This window comes from Sciurus carolinensis, chromosome 16 (assembly GCF_902686445.1).
Source record: "Sciurus carolinensis chromosome 16, mSciCar1.2, whole genome shotgun sequence".
Classification (NCBI taxonomy): domain Eukaryota; kingdom Metazoa; phylum Chordata; class Mammalia; order Rodentia; family Sciuridae; genus Sciurus; species Sciurus carolinensis.
In genome coordinates this window covers 59,664,559-59,687,785 of record NC_062228.1, presented here as the reverse complement: position 1 = coordinate 59,687,785, position 23,227 = coordinate 59,664,559, and the positions used below count along the sequence as shown (strand labels likewise).

Below are 23,227 nucleotides of genomic sequence, written 5' to 3'. Positions count from 1 at the left end.
TCTCTCTCTGCATCCTGATCACCATGTGAGCTGCTTCCCTCTGCCACACTCGTCCACCATGTTGTTCTGCCTCACCTGGAGCCCGGAGGAATGGAACCAGCCTTCTATGGAGTAAGACCTATGAAACCTTCAGATAAACTTTTCCTCCTCTACAGTTTTTCTGATTGGGTCCTTTTAGTCACAGCAGCAAAAAAAGCTGACTAAAACACTGTTTGCTGAGGCAAGCATAGAGAGTAAGTTTTTATTTAAGAAAGTGATAGAGATAAACTTCTTCAAAGAAAAGCAGGGCTTCAGAGCCAAGAGCTCATGGGACGGGATTCAACTTGCTTTTTTATAGACCCTAGAACCCCCCTTTTTAATTACTGTCTTCTCTTTCTTCTCTGTATATGTATACGTATGCAAGAGCAGTGATGTGGAGGCTAATTGTTAGCAATCCATTGTTCTCTCTTTGGTAACCAGTCCTCATCCTCTCTCGACCTGCATCCTTCATTACCTGCACTACTGCCTGACCCTCACCCCTGCCTCCTTTTGCTGAGGAATGTGACATATCCTATCAATTTAGGCCAGTCAGGGCTACAGGCAGATTGCTTTTGGGCAAAGAAAGCATGTGGGCCTGTGTTGTAGAATTATTCTCTTAGCCTGGTGTTCCCATCATCCTCAGGTATCTAACATATATACATGCGCATGCATATGATATATATGTATGTATAATATATAATATATACGCACATATATTTCTTAGAGAAACTGATGTTGCATATTCCAAAAAAATAACTTTTCTCTGTATTTTTCACACTGATTTAAAGACTTTTTCTTTTTTTCTTCTTCTAAATTACCGAAAATTGAAAATTGTGTGGGCTGCTGGAAAATGAGGTAGAGCTCAGGGAGGATCAAAAGGTGAACAACTGTAGTGAACTTTCTTATACGTAATGATCTGGAAGTATGGTGGCCAAAGGACTAAGGTCCAGTCTCACTTATATAGAGAAATAAAAGAGGAGGGGAGTTAAATACATAGAAACAGAGTAGAACAGGGGTGAGAAGGGCAGAAAATGGGAGAGCCGTGTTAAAAGGTAAAAACATGCATTTATATAGGATGAAAAGTTCTGTAGAACAGATAAGTCCATAGACCCGACAGTGGAGGAGTAAGTGGATGATGTTGAATCCGTGAGATTGCCAGAACTGTTCATCTGGAGCGCAGATGCAGGAAAGATCCTGGACTTCTGTCCCTGAAGCCAGTTTGATCCTCCCTCTGAGAGATCACCACCTAAACTCTCAGTGACATGCTGGTCCTGTGGCCTCTCAGGTTCTCACACACTCCCATCCCCAGTGCATGCCCGGGCCTCCAAAGCTGGTCCAGTTCTGACCAGATCCATCTTCCCTATTACTTACATGACTGACTGAGCTACAGCTGCCCAAGTACACTGTGACCACTCTTCTTCTCCTGCACAAGTTTTAATTGTTCCCTGGAGTGAATAATTACATGGATTAGCTATTCATTTACCTTTATGTATACAGGTTCGTTTTCCCTTACCAGAAATGCCTAGGACAAGAAGTGTTTTGGATTTCTGATTTTTTCAGACTTTGGAATACTTGCATATACATAATGAGATATCCTTCTAAACATGAAATTCACTTCTGTTTCCCATACACCTTAAATACGTGGTCTGAAGATAATTTTATACAATAATTTGCATGCCTTTTTTTCATTTTTTAAAAAATAGTTTCATGATTTTTTTCTTTTATTAGTGCATTATAGTTATACATAATTGTGGAGAGCGGTGACAGAGGATGGGAGAGCAGTGACTGAGATTGAGGTCTCTGGTGACCTCATGACTGTGGCATGTCCAATACCTGGGGATGTTCCTGTGCAAGGGCATAGGATGGTCAGCTGCTGTGGCAATGCCCTGCATGAGGAGGCTGTGCAAGAGTCCTGTCAGCTCTGACCTTGACCTCAGGCACACAGCTCCGGGAAGGAAGGAACTCTTATGCTAGACAGCCACAGTGTTTCACCAGCTCTGCTTCTCCGGTTCCTGCCCGCTTACAGTAACTTTAAACACTGGACTTTCTTGAGAGCTACACAAAGCTCCTAACTTTGCAACTGTGGATTGCAACTGCAGAAGAGCTACATAGATGTTCTTGTTTCTGTAACTTTCCTGAATACGAAGAATAATGCTTACATAGTCTTTAACCTCATAATGGGGCATATATAAATAAAGATTGCTGCTGTAACTCTAGATCTGCATCTCCATCAGAGAGCAGGGCTCCACCTGATCCCAGCTTAATCTGCAAAATCTGTGTCTGTGAATCTTTATTTTCCAACCCCCCTTCACCCCTCACCAGACCCAAGAGTTTGGTCACGCTGACCATGACACATAATAGTTGGGTTCAATTTGATAAAATCATAGGTGCATGGAATTTGATTTACTCCATCTCAGTACAGTCCCCCCTTTCTCCCCTCCTCTCTCTCTCCCTATTCGCCTTCCTCTACTGGTCTTCTTGCCTTTTGACTGACACCTCACATGAATTCCCCTTGTGGCATCATATTAACCCTCAAAAGGTTTTGAATTTGGGAAAACTACAGGTTTCAGATTTTCAGATGAGTGAAGTTCAACCTGTACTTATCAATGTATTTCCAGATTTTCCTCCTAGTGTGTGGCTATCCTTCTAAAAAAATGGCTTTATTACCAGCTAACATCAACGGTAGCAATGATTGCAAACACTCATTTAGAGCTTTCTCTGTCCCAGGCACTGTTCTAATCTTCAGACCCATGAGCTGCTATTATTATCCCCATTTTACAGAGGAGAAGCCTGAGGCACAGAGTCAAACAACTGACCCAAGTTCATATAGTCAGCAGGCAGCCAGTCTCGGGGCAAACCAGTCAGTTTTCTGGGAGTTGGCCTGCCACTCCATCTTTTTAAGGAGATGAGGTCAAAGTCCTCATGACCCGATCTCTTCCCAAAGCCCCACCTCTGAACACGGCTGCTATAGGGACTACGCCTTCAACTCAGGAGCCTTCAGGGGACATCCAGATCCAAACTACAACACCAAGATTGAACGATGATCAGATACGTATCGATGTGTGTGTATGTATGTATGTGAATAGATGCACAAAGATATTTATATGTTATCTGGCCATTTATTTCTTGATCAAGGTGAAGGACGGACAAATTGCCAGTAAGAAGAATGCAAGAGAAGATGCCCCTGTGACTCCTGAAATATTAAAGGGTAATAAGGAGAAATTATAAATTACCCCATGTGAATTGATTTGATAAATAAAACATTTTTGAAGAAAAAAATAAGCGCTTACTGATCTAAGAAGAATTACTGAGAGAAACGAATATATACATATGAACACACGTATTGATAGATATCTCTTATCTTCATGAATTGGGAGACTTAATACAGGTCAGGCACACATTTTCTCCAAATCAGGTTATGAATTCAAAGTAATCCTAAACAAATTCCCAGCAAGAGGTGTTATAGAAATTGAAAAGCTAATTCTCAATTTTATGGACAAGCAAAAAAACAAACAAACAAAAAACTAGAAAATGTTGAACAATGTTGAATGCTGATAATGAACCCGTGAGAAGAGAATCTTCAGGTCCCCGTTCTGCTCCTCGGGATTCCCATCCTGCCCTTCAGCCCTCACCTACACACATGGAAATGTGTTCCAAGTTCAGAAGCAGGAGTTACTTCCTAGCAGATCCCGCTGGCCCCCAGTGACCCCCATTCCCAGCTTGGCAGGCAGTCTTCATTCCTGTCTCCAGAGACCAACAAGCCCAACAGAGATGCCCCCAAGCGCAGATCCTGGCATCAGGCAGGGCTTGCTGTTCTGGGACGTGTGACCAGGTAAGGCAGGGGATGAGAGAGTAGGTCCTGCTTCCCGGGGGGGCAGCTTGGCACAGGAAGTCTCCACGCAGTCCCAGTGGGTGTGGCGGCCATGGATTGCTCACTTCCTCACACCCGGGGGTCCAGGGAGCATCCCTTCTGCCAGTTCTTTCCCAAGAACTCGGGCAGCCCCAGCCTCTGCCTGTGTATCCCCCACCAAGGAGCCTTCTTTTCAACCTGCCCGGCTCCTCGGTGCACACTGAGGACAGCAACCAAGTCTGCAAAATCCACTTCTTCCCAGAGGAGAGTAGGACTCACATCCAAGCCTCTGCAGAAATAAAACGTGAGGGCTCACATAGGTTGACGGGAAAAAGCGATCAGCAGAAGCAAGAGGCGGGCGGCAGAAAGTGAGAAGGTAGGTATACGCCAACTGCGCTGACAAAGGGTTCATATCCAGGACACATAGGGAACCCGCCAAAACTGTAGGAAAGCGAGGAAGACAACCGAATAGGGGCAAGTGATCTGAATGGGCACTTCTTTTTTTTAATTTATTTTTATTGTAAACAAATAGCATGCATGTTGTTTCTGTTTGTACATGGAGTAACAGCATACCATTGGCGTAATCATACATTTACATAGGGTAATGATGTTTGATTCATTCTGCTATTTTTCCCTTCCCCCCCACCCCTCCCACCCCTCTTTTCCCTCTATACAGTTCCTCCTTCCTCCATTCTTGCCCCCCTCCCACCCCCCATTATGTGTCATCATCCGCTTATCAGCGAGATCATTCATCCTTTGGTTTTTTGAGATTGGCTTATCTCACTTAGCATGATAGTCTCCAATTTCATCCATTTGCCTGCAAATGCCATAATTTTATCATTCTTTATAGCTGAGTAATATACCATTGTATATATATATATATATATATATATATACCACAGTTTCTTTATCCATTCATCAATTGAAGGACATCTAGGTTGGTTCCACAGTCTGGCTATTGTGAATTGAGCAGCTATGAACATTGATGTGGTTGTATCTCTGTAATATGCTGATTTTAAGTCCTTTGGGTATAGGCCAAGGAGTGGGATAGCTAGGTCAAATGGTAGGTCCATACCAAGTTTTCTAAGAGACACTGCTTTCCAGAGTGGCTGCACTAATTTGCAGCCCCACCAGCAATGTATGAGTGTACCTTTTTCCGCACATCCTCTCCAACACCTATTGTTGCTTGTATTCTTGATAATCGCCATTCTAATTGGGGTGAGATGGAATCTTAATGTAGTATTGATTTGCATTTCTCTTATTACTAAAGATGGTGAACATTTTTTCATATGTTCACCATCATTATGTTTGTTGATTGCTTGTAGATCTTCTTCTCTGAAGCATCTGTTCATATCCTTAGCCCATTTGTCGATTGGATTATTTGTATTCTTGGGGTAGAGTTTTTTGAGTTCTTTATAGATTCTGGAAATTAGTGCTCTATCTGAAGTATGAGTGGCAAAGATATTCTCCCACTCTGTAGGCTCTCTCTTCACATTACTGATAGTTTCCTTTGCTGAGAGAAAGCTTTTTGGTTTGAATCTATCCCAGTTATTGATTCTTGCTTTTATTTCTTTTGCTATGGGGGTCCTGTTGAGGAAGTCTGATCCTAAGCCGACATGTTGAAGAGCAAGCCCACTGTGGCCCAGGTGCCTGGAGACTTAGTGTCTGACCCTAGACAGAGACTCCTTGGGGACAGTGTCCAGGTCTGTGGTGCAGAGAGGGTGCGCACACCGTCTGAGGGAGGGAGGAGAGGTGGCTGCTCACCAGAGTGGGCCTCGCTTGTCTCCTGACCCTACAATCATCTGTGGCTTCAGGGCTCACTCCGGGATCTGGTTAGAGGAAGCCCACTGAGTGACATTGCAGAAAATGTCACCCTAGGGGAAGGACGTCAACAGGGAGGAGGAGACAGGGTGACTCAGGGAGGGTCTCTGGCCTCTCTGGCCTCAGGGCTGCAGGGGTGGATGGGGTGGGGCTGGTCCCCAAGGGCCAAGACTGCCCTGGCAGAGGCTGGCTGAAGCTCCTCCTCTAGGAGGCCACCGTCCCCACCTCGCCCCCTTCCTGTGGGGCCTCCTCCTTGGGGCTCTTAGTTCCTCAGAGGGGAGATCGGGAGCAGACTTCCCCTGCAGACCTGCAGCCCCAACGGACATGCTGCTGCTGCTGCTGCTGCTGCCCCTGCTGCGGGCGAGTGAGCGGGTGGAGGCCGGGAGGGATTACCCCCTGCTGGTGCAGAGTCCAGTGACTGTGCAGGAGGGCCTGTGTGTCCATGTGCCCTGCCGATTCTTCTCCTCCCAGAAGAGTAGCACGGCCCCAGCTCGCGGCTACTGGTTCCCGAAAGGGGTCAAACACAGGGATGCTCCTGTGGCCACGAATGACCCCAGCAGGGAAGTGCGGGAGGAGACCCGGGACCGATTCCAACTCCTCGGGGACCCGGGAACCGACAACTGCACCCTGAGCATCAGAGACGCCAGGAAGACGGACACAGGGTGGTACTTCTTTCGGGTGGAGAGAAAAAACTTTATGTACAGTTACAATAAGCACCACCAGGTCTCAGTGAACGTCACAGGTAAGGCTCCAGATCCAGGGCAGCCTCAGGGAGGTCACCGGCTGGGGCAGGGCCTGGGGGGACCCTGCCCTGGGGAGGTGGGACAAGCATCCGAGCTCAGAGAGCAGCTGGATCCGAGCCTGAGCTTCTCTCAGGGCCACACCTCCCGCCCTCCCTCCTGACCCTCCTGTCCCCCTCTGCTCACCAGCCCTGACCCACAGCCCCGACATCCTCCTCCCTGGGACCCTGGAGGCTGGCCGTCCCAGCAACCTGACCTGCTCTGTGCCCTGGGCCTGTGAGCAGGGGACGCCCCCCACCTTCTCCTGGGAGGGGACCTCTGTGTCCTCCCTGGGCACCAGCATCACCCACTCCTCGGTGCTCACACTCACCCCGCGGCCACAGGACCACGGCACCAACCTCACCTGCCAGGTGACCCTGCCTGGGGCTCAGGTGACCAGAATGAAGACCGTCCACCTCAACATCTCATGTGAGAGCCGGGCTGGGTCACCTGGGACCCTGATGGGGTTGGTCCCTGAGGGAGTGGGGGGAGGGGTCAGACCCTGGACACTGGGTGGTGGGTCCCGGAATGGGGTGGGGGCTGGGTCACGAGGATGCAGCCTCCACCCCTGCCCACCATGCAGCTCCTGGGACACAGGGCTGATGTCCACCAGCCTCCCGATGACAGATCTGACAGATCGTTGTCTTCCTGTCCCAGACTCTCCACAGAACCTGACTGTCATTGTGTCCCCAGGAGCTGGCCCAGGTAGGGAGGAGCCTCGCCGGGGCTGGGGGAGAAGGGCCTCTTCAGCTCAGGGCAGGGCTGGGTCCCCCTCATCCTGGACTCACCTGGTGACAGAGTCCCCTGTTGGGGAACCCAGTGACCCCTCCCCACCCACACCTCATGGCTGCCTCGATCTCCTGTTCCCACCCTCCCTAGCTACCTGGCTACCAGCACCTGCCCTCACCACCACAGGGACAGGGTGACATTCACACAGCAGAACTGGACTTCCCAGCCTCCTCTTTTTATTCCCCAACAGCTCTGACCTGACCCCTGTGGGAGGAGACGCACTCACAGGGCACTCACAGAACCCACCAGCTGTCTGTCCCCGGCTCAGGCCCCTCCCACAAGAGGCCATGTCCACTCAGGCTGAGCTGAGCCTTGATTTGTCCACCTGAGGACTGAGGTCACTGGATGTCAGTAGCACTCAGGGTCCTCGTTCTGGTGACGGTGGTGACCCACTGCACAGGGGGGACCTGATTCTGCAGCGTCTTCCACCAACCAAATCAGAGCCATTCGTCAGGCGCTGACCATTCTTCCAACGCGGCTGTGCGGTGAACAGTCCTGTGTCTCCTTCACACGTGTCAGTGGCACGGAGTCCTAAAACCGAAGCAGCTGGCTCAGACGAGCCTCTCTGAATTCGGGAGGAAAGCCCAGGCATTTCCCGCCCAGCGTGTTTCCCGGGCCCCTTTGCCTGTGCCAGGTGACGCCTGGAAGGTCCCTGTGGTTCTGATGACATCTCTCCTCTTTGAATGACATGCTGCTTTCTGTTGACCGTCCCTGGAACGACTACTCACGTTCTTTGCTCATGTCATGATTATTATTTCTTCCAGGACGCGCTGTCCAAGCCGGGGGGATTGCCGCTTCTTTTCCTGCCAGGCTGCTGGCCTTCCTTCTTGGAGTTCCCTGATCTTACAGTGTCTGGGGACGGCTTTTGTTTTTTTTCTCCTGCCGTCACCTTAATCAATCTTGTGTGCAGTTTCTGATTTCCCCACTCTGAGTTTATGAGAGTCAGCTCTTCCCCTTGGCCTCTGAGGCCCTGGTCCGAATGGGCCCCTCTCCATCCTGTGCTGCAGGCCCTGGGGCCTTGGTCACCTTTGCACGCTCTGTTTCTCCTTCTGGAAGCCCCTTCCACCTCTCATCATCTTTGCCAAAAGACTTGACCTCCACGCCGTATTTTGTGTGTAGGGAAGAGATGCCTCCTCCAGGAAGCCCTCCTGGACCACATCGCCTCACCTCTGGTTTACATTGCTATCCTCAGGGCAGGCCCATCACTTGTCATGTGGCCTTAGGGACACCTGCTCCTGAGTCCATGATGCTCTGAGTGTCTGGGAGTGAGTACCTCGTAGAAATAGGCTGATGAAGCAGAAGCTAGGGTCAGGTGAGGATGTGGGCACAGGGCAAGAGTCCAGGAAAATGTGGCTTCTGAATTTTCAGTGAGAGCAGCTGGGGTGTGGAATCTGGGGCTGGACTCGCAGCTTGCCTGGGAATCCTGAAGCCCAGAACCTCCCTCTGGGATACCTGGGTCCTGAGTCCAGTTGGACAAAGCCCATCAGGGCAGACATATATCCACATCATCCTGTCAGGGAGGGGCAGACGGACTCCAGCCCAGGCTGTGCTCTCTGTTTCTGGGTCCATTGCCCACGTCTCTGTTTCTCCCAGTCTATGTGTGTGAATCTAAACCTCGACTCAGTCTCCTGTATTCTTCCTCTTCTCTTTTGTTCTCTTTGTCACTCTGACCCTCCGTCTCTTTCTCTACAGCATCCACAACCCTGGAGAATGGCTCATCTCTTTCGGTCCTGGAGGGTCAATCTCTGCGTCTGCTCTGTGTCGTCGACAGTCATCCCCCTGCCAGGCTGAGCTGGTCCTGGGGGAACCTGACTCTGCATCCCTCGCAGACCTTGGACCCTGGGGTGCTGGAGCTGTCCCCATCCCACCTCAGGGGTGAGGGAGAATTCACCTGCCGCGCTCAGAACGCTCTGGGCTCCCAGCACATCTCCCTGAGCCTGTCGCTGCAGAGTGAGTGTCATGGTGCTGCTCACCAGACCCCAGGCTAGGAAGACCTGCAGCTCCCAGGACCCCGAGCAAACACCCGCCAGGGGAAGGGGTCCTCCACTCAGCCTCAAGTCAACTGTGAGGCCCAAAAGGGCTTGCGGTCCAGTGCCTGTCTATGCCTGGACGGTCAGGGTACGGGGTGGGGGGCCAGGGCTGATGCCCCACACAGGGGATGAAGGAAACCCGGAGGAGCCACATCCATGGCCTCGTGTGTGGGGCTCTGGGTTGGGGTTTAGCAGGCGACCCTGGCCTCGTCCACTTTTCTGCAGGGAAGTCGAGGCCCGTGGCCCAGGAGGTCCTGGGGGCCATCGGGGTGCTGGCTGTCAAGATGGTGCTCCTCGGCCTCTGCCTGGTCTTGCTCAGGTCAGTGCTGCCCAGGGATGAAGAGGAGGCCGGGGCAGGGCAGGCGTGTGACGCTGAATCCCAGAGTCCCAGCAGTGGGACCCGAAGGGTCAGGAGCACCAACGCCAGGCAGGGGCTGAGCAGGGCCGAGGGCACTGCCTGGGCCCCGGGCCATCGCCGTCTGTCCCCAGTTCTGGCCCTGACGTCGGGGACGCGGGTCTCATCAAGGAGGTCCTCAGGCCACCTCTGCCTCCTCAGTCACCTCCAGCCCCTGACAGGGCACAGGGAGGGACCACTGCCCAGTGTTCCCAAGCTGCCCTGCTGAAGGCCCTGGTCTCCTCCCTCAGAGTGAGGTCCTGCAGGAAGAGGGCAGCGAGGCCAGGGAGGCCAGCGAGGGGCGTGGAGCGTGGAGACGCTGTCACGGGTTAGTCCAGGTCAGTGACCCAGCGTCTCACCAGGCCCAAGCCCCGGGACCCCTCCCCGCCATGGTCCTGGATGGCCAGCTCCCATGGCCTCGGGCAACACCCTGTCCCCGTCCTGAAGCCCCCACTTCCTGCTGGGGTCCCTGTGGCTCCTGGCTGGGGCCCCGTCTCTGCAGCACAGCCAGGTGTGGCTCCCGACCTCAGCCCTCTGCCCCCTGGTGCCTCATCACCACTGGCCTTCTTTCCTCCTAAGCCTGGCCTCCCTGCTGTCCGTCCATCCTGACCCTGGTCGTCCTGGTCCTCCTCTCCCCTGCTCCCTGGATCTGCCTCAGCTCCTGCCACCTGTGCCCAACACCAGCCTCCATCCTGGGCCCACGTCCTCCACGACTTGATCAGCTGTGTGTCCCCTCCATGGACGGTGACAGGGGCACATGGAGAGCCTGGACCAGAGGGTCTCCATGTCCGTGCCTGGGACTCCCTTCCAGAGCCGTCCTCTCCCTGCCTCTGGAGACTCACCTCACCCTCTGGGCCAGGCTGCTGGCACCTGGGACTTCACAGGTGCAGACCCTGCTCCTGACAGGCAGCTCCACCCCTTCCTGCCTCTGCAAGTCCTGGTCATCCTTCAGCTGCATCTAGTCTGCCTCGTGTGTGTGTGTGTGTGTGTGTGTGTGTGTGTGTGTATGTGTGTGTGTGCATGCGTGTGTGTGTGTGTCTGTGTGTGTGTATGTGTATGTGTATGTTTGTGTACGTGTGTGTATGTGTGTGTGTATATGTGTGTGTGTGTGTGTGTGTGTGTGTGTGTATGTGTGTGTGTGTGTGTATGTGTGTGTGGTTCCTGTGAGGTTTTGTGGGGTAGCGTTCACACTGCTCATGGGCCTGGGTAACAGGTTGAGCTCCACCTGCCCCAGGGTTTCCGTGGAGGCTGAGCACACTGGCATCCCAACCTGCCCCCAGCAGCTGTCCTTCTAGAGGTGGCAGCAACAGAAACAAAGAGAAAGATCTAGTAAGGTGGGCTCGTTGGTACTGATGCGTGTTTGTGGGAGGCCGTGCAGGGAGAGGAGCTGGTGGCTGGGAGCCGGCTCTGCTGCCGAGGCCTGTGGGGTGGTGTTGGGGCAAAGACGGCCGTGGGCGAGGAAGCAGGCCAGTGTTCTGAGGAAGGGACCCGGGACGGGGGACAGGGAGCAGGGGCTGCCCCGGCTGGGAGGCAGAGGCCACCCCTGTGCTCTGTGACGTGACTGGAGCAGAGGAGGCGGGAGGTGCCCTGCAGGCCGAGGCCAGGACCCAGGGCCTGTGAGGACAGCAGGGCCCAGGACACCTTGACTCTAGCAGGACCCCTGGGCTGCCCTGGTCAGCATGGGCCAGAGCGGGTCCTGCTGCAACAGCAAAGGGAAGGGGCCACTGCAGCCTCCTGAGGAGCTGAGGGAGGCGGGCCAGGCAGGGGCGTGGGGGGTTCACTGGGGAGCACGGGAAGGTCCAGCGGATGCTGTCATTGGGGAGAAGGGTGGCGACTTGGCAGAGCGCTTCCCTGAGCCACCGAGGGGTGCGGCCTGGCCCACAGAGGAGCAGGGCTATGGGAGGAGGTGGGTTCTGAGACGCGCCCTGGCCTGGGAGGGATGCGGAAGGGAGCCGTCCACACCCGGGGACAGAGGACAGAATCCAGCCCATGGATGTCACAGTGTGTCGCTGGGGAACAGCAGGTCACCCAGGCAGGGGGAGAGGAAGCACAGTCGCCATGGTGACCTCCTCAGCAGCAGCGCTGTGTGACAGCTCTCATCATTTATGCGGATGCCTTTGACATTTTCAAGAAATGCTTCCAGCTTCATGAGGCCCAATTGACAAATAAAACTGGTAGAGACTCCCGTCCGACGTGGCTTCTGTGAACCTCGGCCTCTGTGCTTTCTGATGTCACCGTCACTGATGTTACTATTTATGGACAATAGCAGTCGTCTGCTGGCCGCGGTCAGCACTGAGCTTGGACACACCGCACGTGGCGTCTGAGCCAGGGACGCGCCTGAGCTGCCTTGGCAGCACCCGCCCCTCTGGGCGTCCAGCTGCACATCTGTGCTCGTGCACAGCCTGCCTTGGACCCGCCGCGTCTGCCGGGTGTGCCTGGGGTGGAGCACCGCGAGGGCCTCTCCTCCAGCGTGGGAACACGCCGCACGTGCTGCTGACTGGTCCCCAGCCCAGGGCTCCTTCCAACAACGGCAGCCCTGCCCCTCGGAGCAGCCTCTCGCCTGCCGCCCCCAGCCCTGGCCACCACCCTGCCCTCTTGCATCTGAGTGTGAATTTGTCACATCACATATACAAGGACACATGGGATGATGGCTCCTATTTCTGGCTTATTTCACTTAACACCATGTCATCCAAGCTTGTGCCTGTTTTGAAAATGGCAGGTTTCCTTCCTTTCCGAGGCTGTATAGGATCATGCTGAGTGTCGTGTGCCTGTGTGTGTCAGTATGTGTGTGTTTGCATGAGCATGTGTGTACATATCTGTGCACATGTGCACATGTATAGGTGTGTGCATGTTTGTGCATGTGTGTGCCTGTATGTTTGTGTGTGCATGCATGTGTGTGCACATGTATGTCAGTGTACATGTGTGTATGTTCATGTGCATGCACGTGTGTGCACAGGTGCCTCTCTGCACGTGTGTGCGATTGTGTGTGTGTGTGTGTGCGTGTGTGTGCGTGTGCTTCACTTCTCCGCAAACGCCCGCCCACTGGTGGACATGCAGGCTGGTTCCGTGCCTCGGCTATGGTGGACAGTGCAGCGATGGAGGTGGGGCGCGGGCGTCTCTGACACGCTGGTTCCTTCGCTGTGGCCCTTGACCCCCAGCAGAGGGACTGAATGCTGCGGTGGCTCCAGCCTCAGCACTGGCGCTGTGCCCTGCACCACGACGGCTCTCCTGAGTGACACTGCCACAGACAGGCTCCTCCCTCCGTGTCTGCACCTACACTGGGCTCTTTCTTTCTGACACTGGCTGTCCTAGCAGGGGTGTGGGGACAACGCGCTGTGCCTTTGATTTGCGTTTTCCTGAGGATCAGTGACGTGGACTGCTTAAACACGTCTGCAGTTCCCCTGAATCCTCTTCAGTGAAATGTCTTCAGTCTGTCCATCTTGAACAGGTGGTTTCTGGCTGGAGCCTCTGTGTTCCTCATGTACTTTGGATGTTAAGCCCTGATCCAAGATGTGTGCACGTTCCTCCGTATGTGACCCTCCCCTTCTCTCCTCGTCACCTGCCTGGTCACTTCCTTGGTGGTGCAGAGACTCCTCACTGTGCTGCAAGCCCATCTCTCCTCCTCAGTTTTTGTCCGGGTTTTTGGGGTCACCCAGGAAACGATCCCACCGCCAGGGCCAAGGTCACGGAGCTGTCCCCAAGCTTCCTCTGGTGGTGTTCACAGCTCAGGCCTCCCGTTGGGCCTTTCCTCTGTCTGATGCCCTTCTTCATGTGCAGGATCCTGAGTGTCAGCACTTTGAGTGGAGCGTTGGGGAAGGTGTGGAGACCTCACTGGAGAGAGTTCAGGAACTCCTGGAGGGAGGGAGCGGCGTGGGAGTGCAAGGCATCCTTGGAGAAGTTTGGTTGGAAGCGGGACAGAAATGGCTCTGGGAATGGACGGACTTTGCTTGGTTTCTTCTCCATACCCTCCAGAGCAGCCCATTGGTCTGAGATGGCCAGGGGCCCAATTCTCACCTGTCTCTGCAGAGCTCGGGTGGGGTTCACCCCCTGCTTGTCCCAGGCTGTCAGCCTGGACCCCTGAGTGCTGCACCCAGTCTCTGCCTCTGGGTGCATGGCCTCCTCCACACCATGTGTGCCTCTTCTCCCACAGAGAGACCCTGGAGACTGGGTTAGGAACCCACTGGACGATCCTGATGACCCCACTACTCACGGTCCCTCCCTGAGTCACGGCTGCACACCCCTCACCTAGCAGGGTGACATCTACAGATTCAGTGGCCAAGGCCTGGGACTCTTGGGAGGCTCCCTCAGTCCACAGTCCTGTACTGTGACCATCTGTCCCTGAGGAGGCCCCGTCTGTCCCCTGAGCTTGGCCCTGCTCGTCACCTTGGCTGGGTTCTTCCTACCCCAACACACCAGTGTGCTCCTGGTGTGCACCTCGTGCTGGGGAAGAGGGACCTGCTGTGCTGGAGGGCACATTCCAGGGGACAGGAAAAGTGACACAAGAGGAAACACCTGGACTAGTGTGTCTTGTGTCCAGAACAGACCAAGGAAGACACTGGGGGCTGGGCTGTGGCTCAGTGTGGCTCAGGAGGGTCGCCTAACCTGTGTGGGACACTGGGAGCTGGCCTGTGGCTCAGTGTGGCTCAGGATGCTAGCCTAGCCTGTGTGGGACACGGGGTTCAGTCCTCAAGGAAGAACTTGGAAACCAAGCCACCTGCAAAGAGTCTAAGGAGCAAAGCAGGTCCCCACGTGACTGAAACACGGTTGCTCCAGGAGGAAGGACCACACGGCTGCATTGACACAATGGGGAGAGCACTCGGCAAGTTTCTCCAGGATGTACAAATGGTGGCTGAGCACATGGGCACACGCAGCAGCAGCAGTCACCAGGGAAATGCCACCCAATCCTCCCATGGAGCGTCACACTGCCCCTGTTAGATGTGTGCCCCAGAAAGACACAACGAGAGACGCTGCTGCCCATTCCGAGGGTTCCTGTTCTAAAAATGGGAAATGCACGTAAGGAGGAGGACGTGGGGACCCGGAGGGCTTGTGCCCTGCTGCTGAGGAGCAGGAAGGGAGCAGCTGCATGGAGAGCAGCGTGGGTTCCTGAAAAGAAGCCACAGCGGATGCCATCGCCCAGCGGGTCCACCTCTGGCCACACACCGAGGCCCCACACAATCTGCATCCTCCACGGTCAGCCCAGCAGCCCTCACAACAGCTAAGGAGGAAGCAACTCAAGTGTCCATCAACCAGCACAGGGACAGTCCCTGCCCTAGACCTGCAGAGGAGGGCGGCTCAGCTCGCACCTCAGCTGGATGCACCCTGCATGCAGGACGCCAGTCACAGAGGACAAGCACCGTCCTCCTCTGAGGTGGGGCACCTGGAGCGGGAGAGTCACAGACAAAGGAGCAGCGGTGTTTCCCGGGCAGGGCCAGGAAAGGCGCCTCTCATGGGCACAGAGCCCCAGGTCCTGGGGAGAGGGAAGCATCCTGGGATCACGGTGTGGATGGATGACCCCGTGTCACCTCCTGGTGCACCTACAGTGATCTCGCAGCCCGTTTCCCTGTGTGTTTTACCATAAGAGTGAAGAGGGGCGGGCGCGTGGCCAGCCGCCTCACTGGAGGAGAAAATGCAGCGACCAGTCAACGCGGGAACCCCTGCTCCACAGCCTTCGCCTTGTGAAGCTGCAGACACAGCCAGGTGTGTGCAGTGCCATTCCACGGGAAAAAGGAGGGACAGCGGAGCAGGAAGGGAACGAAGGGATCGAGTCATGCTGTGCATCTCCATGAAAACAGCACCTGAAAACAGCACCTGAATTCCACGTTCATGGACATCAACAAGATTCCCCTTAAAAGAACAGGAAGTGGACAGAAGCCCAGGGGGGAGAGGGAGGGCTCAGGGGAGGAGGAGGAGGGAGGGACACAGCACTGGGAACTGAAATGGAGCCGACAGCCTCCTGCACAGACCACCGTGTGCAGGTGAACCCCGCTCTCAGGCACAACCGTGACGCACTAACACACACCTCACAAAGGAAAGAAGAAAGGTAAAAAGGAAGTGATATTAAGACCACCCTGACCACACCCAATGTGAAGGGGATCTGAGGCAAGCAGAGCTCACTGAGGCGTCAGTGGGGAAAGCAGAGGTCCCACCACGCTGGGGAGGAGTCTGGACCTGTCACCTGAAGGTGAACTCACACTCGCCACGGGATCAGGAGAACTGCTCCTAAGTCCTTACCCGAGTGAAGTGTGAACTCACCTCCACACAAACAGTGGCAGGTCCATGTGTTTTGTGTTTCCAGCAGCTTCCTTTCATAGTCACAGAGCCTGACCACTGGTGTCACCTGGTGTCACTGTCACCTGGAGGATGTGTAGAAGAGGCGTCCATGGGAGTGTGGGGGCTGGTCCGTGATGACAGGAGCAGGCGTGGACACATGGCCAAGCCGCCATGACTATGGAACACGTGCTGCCAGGAAGTGAAGCCAGATTGGAGCCCCGGCTGGGCGAGGAAGAGGCCACGCCAGCCGGGCCATGTCACCTTGTTCATGTGATCCACCGGGGCTGTCTGAAAACATGACGTCCCATGAGGCCCGTTACCACTAAGGTGCAGACTAATGTGGAAGTGCCAATGTGCGTGACAGCACGTCCCCAAATCACGCAGCGCTCGCCCAACAGGCAGCACTCTTGAGAGAAGCTCCTTCCGGCTGGTTGAGAAGCCCTGCTCCCTGTCTGTGCCACCTGAGGACACAGCAGTTCCCTGTCCTAGATGCTGGGCACAGCTCTGTGCTCACCTTGTTAAACACACCCATCATGCTACCAAGGCACCTGGCAGACTCACCAGCACCCACAGCTCTGGAGCCGGCAGCCTGAGGCTCCTGTGTGGGGCATCCCAGGTGGGGACCCCGAGGGCCGGCCTCTTGTAGTCTCTCGGCAGTGCAGAGAGCTCCCTGCGGGTTTGCAGAGAGGCTGAATGGCTGGCTGGTGTTGTCCTCTGCCTCTCTTCTGTCCAGACCAGACCCCACAGAGGCCCTCCTGCAGGACCCACCACTCCACGGGGCGAGTCGAGGCTGGCTCTAGGTGCAGGCGGAGTTGGCTAGGTCCTGGTGGGCACAGTGGTACACAGAAAAGCCCCTCATGGTGGGAGGACTCAGACCCCGCCAAAGTCACATGCTTCAGTGTCCCCAGGGTCCTGGTCCCATCCTAAGTGTCCCAGGGAGGCGCCAAGATGGGGGCAGGGCAATGCCTCTTCTCTCCTCCACTCCTCTCTGGACAGGCCTTGGGGTCTCTGGCTGTGGGCTTTCTGGCCTCTCAGCACAGAGGAGAAGGACTCCAGTGGGTGCGTCTAGGTTCCTCTTCTGTCAGTCACCCAGGTCCCGCCCCTCCCCAGCTTCCCCTCCGCCTGCTCTCTCTGCTCTGCACATTCCCAGGAGCCCAGGAGCCCTCTGCCTCCCGGATGCTGTGGCTGTGGCTGTCCCTGCTGTGGGCAGTGGAGTGCGCCTGTGGAGAGGGGACGTGGAGAGCGCGCCATGATGCCCCTCGGACTCCCTGGGGGTGCAATCCTAAGGATCCGAGCTATGGGCTGGATGCATTGCCGTCCGTGATGGTGCAGCAGGGTCTGTGTGTGCTGGTGCCCTGCAACTTCTCCTACCCCAACTCAGGGCCTGGCAATGTCTCTGGCTACTGGTTCCATGAATGGGCTGATACAGACCACGACTCTCCAGTGGCCACAAATGACCCCACTGGGCGTGTGCAGGAGGAGACCCAGGGCCGCTTCCTCCTCCTGGGGGACCCAACAACCAAGGACTGCTCCCTGAGCATCAGAGACGCACGGAACAGCGACACCGGGTCGTACTTCTTCCGGATGGAGAAAGGAAATGTGAAGTGGAATTACTGTGCAAACCGAGTCTCAGTGAACGTCACAGGTAAGGTTCCAGATCCAGGGCAACCTTAGGGAGGTCACCAGCAGGGGCAGGGCTTGGGGACCCTGCCCTGGGGAGGTGGGACAAGCAACAGGGACTTGGGGAGGAGCTGGATCACAGCCTGAGCTTCTCTCAGGGCCACACCTTTCACCCTCCCTCCTGACCCTCCTGTCCCCCTCTGATCACCAGCCCTGACCCACAGCCCCGACATCCTCCTCCCTGGGACCCTGGAGTCTGGCCGTCCCAGCAACCTGAACTGCTCTGTGCCCTGGACCTGTGAGCAGGGGACACCCCCCACCTTCTCCTGGGAGGGGACCTCTGTGTCCTCCCTGGGCGCCAGCATCACCCACTCCTCGGTGCTCACGCTCACCCCGCGGCCACAGGACGACGGCACCTACCTCACCTGTCGGGTGACGTTCCCTGCAGCTGGTGTGACCACAGAGAGAACCATCCAGCTCAATGTCACCTGTGAGTGATGGGCCAGGACACCCGGATCACATGGGGTGTGTGGGGCCAGGGAAGACAACTTGGGTCCCAGGGCTATGGACACCTGTGGCCATGTCCCAGGGACCTGTTGAGTCATGGACATGGAAGGGCACAGGCCCTGTCCCTCTGTGTGTCTGTGGTTTCTGAGATGAGGGTGTGGAGTGCTGGTTTATCTCACCCTAAATCCACCTAAAAGGGGAACAAGCCCTGTGTTCCTGTCCAGATGCTGCAGGGAACCCTCAGGCAGGGTCTCCCCAGGAGCTGGCCCAGGCAGGGAGGAGCCTCACTGAGGCTGGGAGAGCAGGGCCTCTTCAGCTCAGGGCAGGGCTGGGTCCCCCTCATCCTGGACACACCTGGTGACAGAGTCCCCTGTTGGGGAACCCAGTGACCCTCCCCACCCACACCTCATGGCTGCCTTGAGCTCCTGTCCCCACCTTCCCCAGCTACCTGGCTACCAGCACCTGCCCTCACCACCACAGGGACAGGGTGACATTCACACAGCAGAACTGGGACTTCCCAGCCTCCTCTTTTTATTCCCCAACAGCTCTGACCTGACCCCTGTGGGAGGAGACGCACTCACAGGGCACTCACAGAACCCACCAGCTGTCTGTCCCCGGCTCAGGCCCCTCCCACAAGAGGCCATGTCCACTCAGGCTGAGCTGAGCCTTGGTTGGTCCACTTGAGGACTTCTCTGGATGTCGGTAGCACTCAGGGTCCTCGATCCTGGTGATGGTGGTGACCCACTGTATGGGCAGGAGGACCTGACTCTGTGGAGCCTTCTGCCACCTGCAGTCCTGGCCCTGATTTCATTCAGGTGACAGGAGTGTGCCACGGACAGTCCTGACCCTCCTCACGGCAGTGAGCTCAGTAACTGAACAGGAAACGTGTCTGGGTCATTAGTTCTTCTCAATCTGAGAAGTATGACCAGGTGTTTGTCCCCCGAGAGTGGACAAAACACCTTCCCACAAGCAAGGGGTGTGTGAGCATTGCCAGCAGGCCAGGGTGGGGAGAACCTGGTGACGGGTTGTGTTTCTGGAGTGGGGATTGAACCCAGAGCTCAGGACCTACTCAGCCCCAGCAACACCCTCCACGCCTGGAGGGACCCTTTGGGTCTTGGCCAGCCTTTGGTGGGATTTCGGGTCTCTGTGTACATCTAAAATGGACGTCCGCACGTGTCTATTGAGACAGAACCCACGCAGCTCACACCCAGCCCAACCACTGTGCACAAGAGTGTGGGCGTTGCCCACGGGCAGGGATGCACGCCCCCAACCACGTGTGGTTGCAGACGCTCTCCTCGCCCGAGGAGGAACCCCCGCCCAGGAGGCACGTCTTCTCCTCTGGCCGACCCCGACCTGCTCATCTCCGGGGCTTTGCCCTCTGGATGCTGCACAGAAGTGGAATCACACTGGCAGCCTCGGTGTCTGACCTCTTCACCAAAGAGAGATTTTCAGGTCCCTCCTGTGACTTAGAGGAGCACTCAGTGACCGGCTGCCGGGAAGGTTGGTGCACAAGGGTTCCTTGGAGCAGGGTCTCCGGGCTCCTTTGGTCCTTCCTTCCGAGTGGAACCACCAGGGCTCCGGGACTCGGGTGAGGTTTCTCAGCAGGTGCAGCGGCCCCACGCCCCACCGCGCTCAGCACACTCTGAACTCCTCCAGCCTCCTACACGCCTCCCGAATCCCCCACACTCTTGCCAACACTGGTATTTTCCTTTGTGCAAAGACTGTGCTCAGCTCGGGGTGAGCAGGGGACGCGCGCTGCAGCTCTGATTGCCCGAGGTGCCGAGAACGGTGTTGGGAACAGTTTCGCGTAGGTCTTGGTCGTTTGTGGGTCTTCTTCAGATGGGGTTCTCTCGAGTCCCTGCCCGGCTGCAGCCTGGGTTGCTTGGGTCTTGGTCACTGGAGCCCTAGGAGGGTTTGGCACATGGCCGACCGGGTGATGGGCAGCTCTGTGCTCCAAGTGTGTGAGTTGTCTTTCACTTTCTTGTTGGCGTCAGTTGATGAGCAAGAGGCTTCATTTCCATGATGAGAAGGTTACGTTTCCTCTGTCCAACAGCTGGGCAGGCAGGGCACGGGGTGGGAGGCCAGGGATGTCCCCACACTGGGGATGAAGGAAACCCGGAGGAGCCACATCCATGACCTCGTGTGTGGGGCTCTGGGTTGGGGTTTAGTAGGCGACCCTGGCCTCGTCCACTTTTCTGCAGGGAAGTCGAGGCCCGTGGCCCAGGAGGTCCTGGGGGCCATCGGGGTGCTGGCTGTCAAGATGGAGCTCCTCGGCCTCTGCCTGGTCTTGCTCAGGTCAGTGCTGCCCAGGGATGAAGAGGAGGCCGGGGCAGGGCAGGCGTGTGACGCTGAATCCCAGAGTCCCAGCAGTGGGACCCGAAGGGTCAGGAGCACCAACGCCAGGCAGGGGCTGAGCGGGGCCGAGGGCACTGCCTGGGCCCCGGGCCATCGCCGTCTGTCCCCAGTTCTGGCCCGACGTCGGGGACGCGGGTCTCATCAAGGAGGTCCTCAGGTCAGGCTGCTCTGCCTCCTCAGTCACCTCCAGCCCCTGACAGGGCACAGGGAGGGACCACTGCCCAGTGTTCCCAAGCTGCCCTGCTGAAGGCCCTGGTCTCCTCCCTCAGAGTGAGGTCCAGCAGGAAGAGGGCAGCGAGGCCAGGGAGGCCAGCGAGGGGCGTGGAGCGTGGAGACGCTGTCACGGGTTAGTCCAGGTCAGTGACCCAGCGTCTCACCAGGCCCAAGCCCCGGGACCCCTCCCAGCCATGGTCCTGGATGGCCAGCTCCCCATGGCCTCGGGCAACACCCTGTCCCCGTCCTGAAGCCCCCACTTCCTGCTGGGGTCCCTGTGGCTCCTGGCTGGGGCCCCGTCTCTGCAGCACAGCCAGGTGTGGCTCCCGACCTCAGCCCTCTGCCCCCTGGTGCCTCATCACCACTGGCCTTCCTTCCTCCTAAGCCTGGCCTCCCTGCTGTCCGTCCATCCTGACCCTGGTCATTCCTGGTCCTCCTCTCCCCTGCTTCCTGGATCTGCCTCAGCTCCTGCCACCTGTCCCCAACACCAGCCTCCATCCTGGGCCCACGTCCTCCACAACTTGATCAGCTGTGTGTCCCCTCCATGGACGGTGACAGGGGCACATGGAGAGCCTGGACCAGAGGGTCTCCATGTCCCTGCTTGGGACTCCCTTCCAGAGCCGTCCTCTCCCTGCCTCTGGAGACTCACCTCACCCTCTGGGCCAGGCTGCTGGCACCTGGGACTTCACAGGTGCAGACCCTGCTCCTGACAGGCAGCTCCACCCCTTCCTGCCTCTGCAAGTCCTGGTCATCCTTCAGCTGCATCTAGTCTGCCTCGTGTGTGTGTGTGTGTGTGTGTGTGTGTGTGTGTGTGTATGTGTGTGTGTGTATGTGTGTGTGTATGTGTGTGTATGTGTGTGTATGTGTGTGTGCGTATGTGTGTGTATGTGTGTGTGTCTGTGTGTGTGTCTGTGTGTATGTGTGTGTGTATGTGTGTGTATGTGTGTATGTGTGTGTGTGTATGTGTGTGTATGTGTGTGTATTTGTGTGTGTGTATGTGTGTGTATGTGTGTGTATGTGTGTGTTGTCTGTGGTTCCTGTGAGGTTTCGTGGGGTAGTGTTCACACTGCTCATGGGCCTGGGTAACAGGTTGAGCTCCACCTGCCCCAGGGTTTCCGTGGAGGCTGAGCACACTGGCATCCCAACCTGCCCCCAGCAGCTGTCCTTCTAGAGGTGGCAGCAACAGAAACAAAGAGAGAGATCTAGGAAGGTGGGCTCGTTGGTACTGATGCGTGTTTGTGGGAGGCTGTGCAGGGAGAGGAGCTGGTGGCTGGGAGCCGGCTCTGCTGCCGAGGCCTGTGGGGTGGTGTTGGGGCAAAGACGGCCGTGGGCGAGGAAGCAGGCCAGTGTTCTGAGGAAGGGACCCTGGACGGGGGACAGGGAGCGGGGCTGCCCCGGCTGGGAGGCAGAGGCCACCCCTGTGCTCTGTGACGTGACTGGAGCAGAGGAGGCGGGAGGTGCCCTGCAGGCTGAGGCCAGGACCCAGGGCCTGTGAGGAAGCAGGGCCCAGGACACCTTGACTCTAGCAGGACCCCTGGGCTGCCCTGGTCAGCATGGGCCAGAGCGGGTCCTGCTGCAACAGCAAAGGGAAGGGGCCACTGTGTCCTATGGGGAGCTGAGGGAGGCGGGCCAGGCAGGGGCGTGGGGGGTTTGCTGGGGAGCACGGGAAGGTCCAGTGGATGCTGTCAGTGGGCAAGAAGGGCGGGGACTTGGCAGAGCGCTTCCCTGAACCACCTAGGGGTGCGGCCTGGCCCACAGAGGAGCAGGGCTGTGGGAGGAGGTGGGTTCTGACACCCGCCCTGGCCTGGGAGGGATGCGGAAGGGAGCCGTCCACACCCGGGGACAGAGGACAGACTCCAGCCCATGGATGTCACAGTGTGTCGCTGGGGAACAGCAGGTCACCCAGGCACGGGGAGAGGAAGCACAGTCGCCATGGGTGACCTCCTCGGCAGCAGCGCTGTGTGACAGCTCTCATCATTTATGCGGATGCCTTTGACATTTTCAAGAAATGCTTCCAGCTTCATGAGGCCCAATTGACAAATAAAACTGATAGAGACTCCCGTCCGACGTGGCTTCTGTGAACCTCGGCCTCTGTGCTTTCTGATGTCACCGTCACTGATGTTACTATTTATGGACAATAGCAGTCGTCTGCTGGCCGCGGTCAGCACGAGCTTGGACACACCGCACGTGGCGTCTGAGCCAGGGAGGCGCCTGAGCTGCCTCGGCAGCACCCGCCCCTCTGGGCGTCCAGCTGCACATCTGTGCTCGTGCACAGCCTGCCTTGGACCCGCCGCGTCTGCCGGGTGTGCCTGGGGTGGAGCACCGCGAGGGCCTCTCCTCCAGCGTGGGAACACGCCGCACGTGCTGCTGACTGGTCCCCGGCGCCCCAGCCCAGGGCTCCTTCCAACAACCGCAGCCCTGCCCCTCGGACAGCCTCTCGCCTGCCGCCCCCAGCCCTGGCCACCACCCTGCCCTCTTGCATCTGAGTGTGAGTTTGTCACATCACAAGTACAAGGACACATGGGATGATGGTCCTCCTATTTCTGGCTTATTTCACTTAACACCACGTCATCCAAGCTTG

At 56.6% G+C, this 23,227-nt stretch overlaps 1 protein-coding gene across 4 annotated transcripts; it reads left to right on the top strand.

Annotated features, from left to right (window-relative positions):
- The first annotated feature begins 5,978 nt into the window (after nt 1–5,978).
- On the top strand, nt 5,979–21,494 carry LOC124967297 (sialic acid-binding Ig-like lectin 7). Of its 4 annotated transcripts, none has more exons than XM_047529447.1 (7): nt 5,979–6,431; nt 6,619–6,897; nt 7,126–7,173; nt 8,950–9,207; nt 9,513–9,606; nt 9,933–10,019; nt 10,340–10,697. In XM_047529447.1, exons 1-6 carry the CDS (start codon nt 6,014–6,016, stop codon nt 10,012–10,014), a joined length of 1,179 nt encoding a protein of 392 aa, XP_047385403.1. In that variant the 5' UTR covers nt 5,979–6,013; the 3' UTR covers nt 10,015–10,019; nt 10,340–10,697. The 4 variants fall into 4 exon arrangements, with proteins under 4 accessions (XP_047385403.1, XP_047385404.1, XP_047385402.1 ...); XM_047529448.1 differs by having other exon boundaries at nt 10,261–10,697; XM_047529446.1 differs by having other exon boundaries at nt 9,933–10,697.
- The last annotated feature ends 1,733 nt before the right edge of the window (nt 21,495–23,227 follow it).